The sequence below is a fragment of the Lactuca saligna genome, chromosome 6 (assembly GCF_052625555.1).
Source record: "Lactuca saligna cultivar CGN05327 chromosome 6, ASM5262555v1, whole genome shotgun sequence".
Taxonomy (NCBI): Eukaryota; Viridiplantae; Streptophyta; class Magnoliopsida; order Asterales; family Asteraceae; genus Lactuca; species Lactuca saligna.
Genome location: NC_136422.1, coordinates 148802168 through 148807815, shown reverse-complemented (window position 1 = coordinate 148807815; position 5648 = coordinate 148802168). Strand labels below are relative to the sequence as shown.

Below are 5648 nucleotides of genomic sequence, written 5' to 3'. Positions count from 1 at the left end.
CAGTCAAAGGCCACGCCTTACGATAAAAGTGTACAAATACAAAACATTTTACAAAGATGCGATTTTTACACAAGGAAAAATATTGGATTTTTCTACAATTGAACTCTTATGAACTCACCAACTTTATGTTGACTCTTAAAAAGGCATGTAATCTCAGGAAACAATTAAGCCCGGATCAGTGAAACTAATTTTAAAAACAAAACACTATATATCATTACGATAACTACTTTATTTGATAATATGCAAACCTTATAATGTATTTTGATACTAAGTAACATTTTCTTTATATACTTATGTTTAAATGTATTCAATTATTGTGATACTGTGATCATCGTTTCACCCGTGAACGTTTCCGTCATCCGGTTTGGAGGGATGTGACAAGTTAACATGTAATAATGTTCTTTTTTACTTCGTTTACCATTAAACCTTTATATCAATTTTTGACTATTTTTTTTTCATTTTGCTCTTCGATATTATTGAATATTAAATTCATAATATATCTATGATATTTTTATTGTCTCTTTATTTTTTAAAATTATACACGTAGTTTTATCCGATAATATAAAAGCGAAATATGAAAATTAGATTTAATATTATTTATTTAAATTTTGGCATATAGTAAAATATTGATTTTAACTAATGTCATTATTAAATATATTTCTACATTAATAAATATTACATATATATTTAAATAGTAACAAATTAGATAGAAAATCTTTATAAAATATTTCATAAAAAATAGTTACTTTAAAATCAAATCTTTTGTTAGGAGAAAATTTAAATTAATAATATTTTGTCTAATAAAATTAATGAACAAAAAAATAAAAAGACAAATAGGAAATGTTTCTTTGACATGGACAAGAGGTTGACGCACCGGGAGTCGGCGCACACCAAATTTTTATTCTTTTATGGAAGATAAATCGCTTATAAAGTCTATGTGCAATCGGCTAATGCTTGATCGTTGACCAATTCTTCATGTTTTGGTTTCGGTGATTCACTTGCATTCAAAGTTGGTGACCTCAGCAGCTGGGTTGATTTGTACTATAAATACATTTTGGAACGAACCCATAAGTTCTTCACAACCCAAAGGCCAAAGCTTTTCTCTTTCAAAATATTATCAGCAGAGATGATGCCTTTGTTGAGATTAATCAGGTTTAATTCACAGGTTCAAATGCATGGCTGCTAGTTTAATAATTTTATGGTGTTTTAGTTAATAGTTTATTTTGGTTTATTTTATTTAAAGGGTGAATAAATAAAAATGGGTAGAGTGGATTTTACTGATTCATAAAGTGTACGTTAGAGTTGTTAGAGTTGTACACGTTGGGTATTAGAAGAAGTCACCCACTTAGCTGTTTTTTAGGATTGACCAAGTATTTTGTTATTTTACTTTGTGTTTCCACGTTTGTAATGCTGTAAGGCTATATATAGCCTCTTTTCCCCATGAATAAACTGTGAGTTTTGGTCTTTACTTTTCAGAGCTCATTTAATTTATCACTCTAGAAAAAGCTTCTTCTCCTGTCTTCATATTTACGTGACCAGTGTGTTGTGTGTGTGTGTTTTGTGGAGCCTAAACCAACATTTGGTATCAGAGCGGAGATAGATTGAAGAGGGGCTGATTTCAGATTATTAGGTTGTTTTCTTTTCTGTTCTAGGGATCAAAAGGGTAGCGGAGACGAGTCATGATTCCGGCCAAAATCAGCGGGCTTGTTAACCTAGTTTGATCGAAGAACAACATGGGAGGATCAAGAGCAACCAGAAGGTGTTAATCAAAGGGTGAAAAACAGAAGGTGAAAGGCAGCAAAAGGTGTTTGCAGGTAGCTCTTTCAAGCAGTGGTTTTTTAGTTGATTATATAACCTTGGTAGTGCAGTAACACGCAAGAATGGCTCCACCGAAGGATCAAACAGCGGCTGTTGTCAAGGAGAGCAACACCATGACTCTTCAATGTCTGGTATTGTCATCAACAAATTACACAGTATGGGCTATGAGGATGCGGGCTATCTTCAATGTTCATGGGGTGTGGGAGGCAATCGATCCGGGAGTCAATGGGGATGCCAAGAAGAATAACATAGCAATTGCTCTTTTGTTCCAAGCCATACCCGAGGAGCAGACACTGTTAATAGGGAATCTCACAACCGCAAAGGAGATGTGGGAGGTTCTCAAAACCCGTCATTTGGGTGCGGATCGAATCCGGGAGGCGCGACTTCAAACTCTAATGGGAGAGTTTGAAAATCTGAAGATGAAGGATCAAGAGGTGATAGATAACTTTGCTAATAAGTTGTCCGAGTATGCTTCTAGAGCCGCCTCACTTGGATCGGTTATGGAAGAAACAAAATTGGTTAAGAAGTTTCTTAATGGGTTACCAAAACGTTTTATTCATATGGTGGCTTCTATAGAACAGGTTGTAGACTTGAAGACCATCGGTTATGATGATGTTGTAGGTCGACTTAAAGCTTATGAAGAAAGGATCAAAGTTGAGGAGATCCAACCCGAGCAAAATCAGCTTTTGCTTGCAAATTCGGATGAAAAAACAAAAGAAAAAGACCATAGGTGTGAGCATTGTGGTTGTGGAAACTCGAATCGGGAAGACTATGGGCATGGCCGAGGTGGAGGTCGGGGGTCCGGGAAAGGTCGAGGAGAAGGTCGAGTACAACGAGACAAGAGTCACGTGAAATGCTACAAATGTAATGAGTTCGGGCATTACATTTCGGAGTGTCCATTGTGGGAGAAAAAGAATGAGCTCAACTTGAACCGGTGCGAGGATGAGGAACCGGCACTACTGTGAATGATGCACCTGATTAAGGGGGTGATTGTTGAGATTAATCAGGTTTAATTCACAGGTTCAAATGCATGGCTGCTAGTTTAATAATTTTATGGTGTTTTAGTTAATAGTTTATTTTGGTTTATTTTATTTAAAGGGTGAATAAATAAAAATGGGTAGAGTGGATTTTACTGATTCATAAAGTGTACGTTAGAGTTGTTAGAGTTGTACACGTTGGGTATTAGAAGAAGTCACCCACTTAGCTGTTTTTTAGGATTGACCAAGTATTTTGTTATTTTACTTTGTGTTTCCACGTTTGTAATGCTGTAAGGCTATATATAGCCTCTTTTCCCCATGAATAAACTGTGAGTTTTGGTCTTTACTATTCAGAGCTCATTTAATTTATCACTCTAGAAAAAGCTTCTTCTCCTGTCTTCATATTTACGTGACCAGTGTGTTGTGTGTGTGTGTTTTGTGGAGCCTAAACCAACAGCCTTCACCCACGGATAATCCGGTCGAAGAAGAAGCTATGGTTGTTCATGTGGAACCACCTGCAGAAGCCGACATCATTACATTCAATTTCCTCAAAAAAAAATTCTTTAATTTTATTGCCCACATCGTTAATCACTTGAACCTTTGGCTCGCGTCTGGATTAACTATTACGAGCGAACATTTGGGGAAGAAGCTGTTATCATGCCTCCATCCCCATTTAGCTTTATTATCACCAGTTTATATGCTTTTGCAGAAATCAAATCCCAAGGATCTCAATTTCCTTTCCAAACCCACCCTCAGTCCATGAATATAATCGTTACTAGTCTGCTCTTTTATGGTTTGGCGTCTGCAGCAGAACATTTCATTTCTGCCACTCATCTTCATCCCCCTTCAGTTTATGCCATTATTGCTCGTCTGGGAAGGATATGTTGTTTGTGCATTTTGGTGGCATCTTTGGCATCTTTGTTCTATCTTTGATATTTTTATACACCTGATCTGATCATGGAGTTGGAGTATATATATAATATATTGGACATTGATGCCTCTAAATTTATTAGTTGTTTTATGTACAAGAGATCTACACTGCTCCTTACCAATGTAACGTTCCATTTCATATATATAGGTGATTTAGTTATATGAACCATGGGCTCCATATAAGTTTAGTTGTTTCAAGGTTATGACCAATCCACTCTTTTGGGTAAGACATTATATATGATGTTACCTTTGCTTTTGTGGGTTATGTGGATGATGGTTGTGGGTCTTTGTCATGTGGGAAATAGGAGTTTGGGTGATGGAATTTCAAATTTGTAACATTTTCATTCACCTTGCTTTTGATTATAAACTTTGAGTCCTTTGTAAGATATTTGGTAGTGAGCCAACATTTACCTCCTAGTCCTACCAATGTTTTAGTTATTTTTATGTTATTTAGACAAGTACGATATTTGGGGCTTCCATGCCACACCTTTAATATATGAGGTTTCGTTTAATTTTGCACATTACCCTATGCCTTGTGGTTTTATGGGTTATAGAGATGATGCTTCTGAGATGTTACAAGGACATTAAAAATTGTAAGACTATAGTTTTGAACAAAACCTAGGGTTATATAGAAAAGTGGGTAAATAATCGTAAGAGCTAATATATGACGACCAACATATATTGAATTGAGCTAATAAACAAAATTAATCAATTCGTTATAAGTTTAAATTAACTTGAACTGAACACTAGTAGACTTGTTAGTTTATGCGTCTGATCGTCGTATGAATGAGCTTGTTTGCTAAAGGGTTAGGGTTAGTGAACATTAACCTAGTCATTTTAGAAATCGGTAACCAATGAAACAATAATCCATTGCGCTTCCAGAAATCAACCATAATAGCAAGTAAATTCGAAGCTAAACGAAAGTTTCTCAATTACCTTTGTTTAATTCGTGTTTTGTGCTTCTTGCTTTAGTTTAATATTTGCTTTATTAGTTGATAGATAGTTTAGTTTAGTTAATTAAGTTTCTAGCCTTGCAAAACCAGAGAAAACCCATCTTTCTTAAATTATTAGTAATTTAGATAGTAGTAGATAAAATGTAGCACCTGGTTTCCGGTATGTGAATTTTATTTGAGCATTGCCCTAATTTAGCCTTGGACTCGGCAAGTCATAGGGTCCGACTCGCCGAGTAGGGACGGGACTCAGGACGCGTTTTAAGTGGGCGACTCGACGAGTCCATATCCTGGACTCGGCGAGTCACAGCTGTTGGATGAAACCCTAAGTTTCAGGGGTTTGCACCCTATTTAAACAACTTATCCGCCCCAGGCCAGCCCCCATTCTCTCCCCAGAGCTCCCAACCTTCGTTTGTGCTTGTTCTTTGAAGATTTGAAGCTTTGTTGTGTGTTTTAAAGGCTTTGAAGGAGGAAAGGAAGTAGGTTCAGAAGAAAGGAAGCTATCTAGGCGATTATTGTGTTCTTCCAACATCTCCTTTGAGGTATAACTCGTTTTCCCCTTGATTCTATGCTTGAAACTTCATTTGGGTCCATCTTAGCTAATTCCTCAAGTGTGTATGCGCTTATTATGGCGTAATAAGGCGTTTGGCCTTTGGATCTGTGCAATATTAAGCCCCAGGAGCTCAGATCTGTGAGCTTTATGGCCCCATGTGGCTTGCTAGCTCTAGATCTATCCTTTTGAGACATTTGGAGCCTTATAATTCATTTTGGTGCATATCCACACGTAAAGTTGGAAACTTTACGTGTGATTCGTGTCCTAGAAGTCCAGATCTATGAATGGCATGGACTGGAATCGAGCAAATCGCTATATTTAAAGAGTGCATGGCGACGACTCGGCGAGTCGCATGGGTGACTCGGCGAGTCTGGTCGCGAGTCGTCGATTTGGTCCCTTTTTCATATATCGAGTTGTGCC

The 5648-nt window shown here is 36.8% G+C and overlaps 1 protein-coding gene across 1 annotated transcript; it reads left to right on the top strand.

Moving 5' to 3' along the window:
• Nucleotides 1-1880: 1880 nt before the first annotated feature.
• Nucleotides 1881-2783, top strand: LOC145002999 (uncharacterized). Its single transcript, XM_078962166.1, has one exon. The coding sequence runs from the start codon at nucleotides 1881-1883 to the stop codon at nucleotides 2781-2783; it is 903 nt and encodes a 300-aa protein (XP_078818292.1).
• Nucleotides 2784-5648: the final 2865 nt, after the last annotated feature.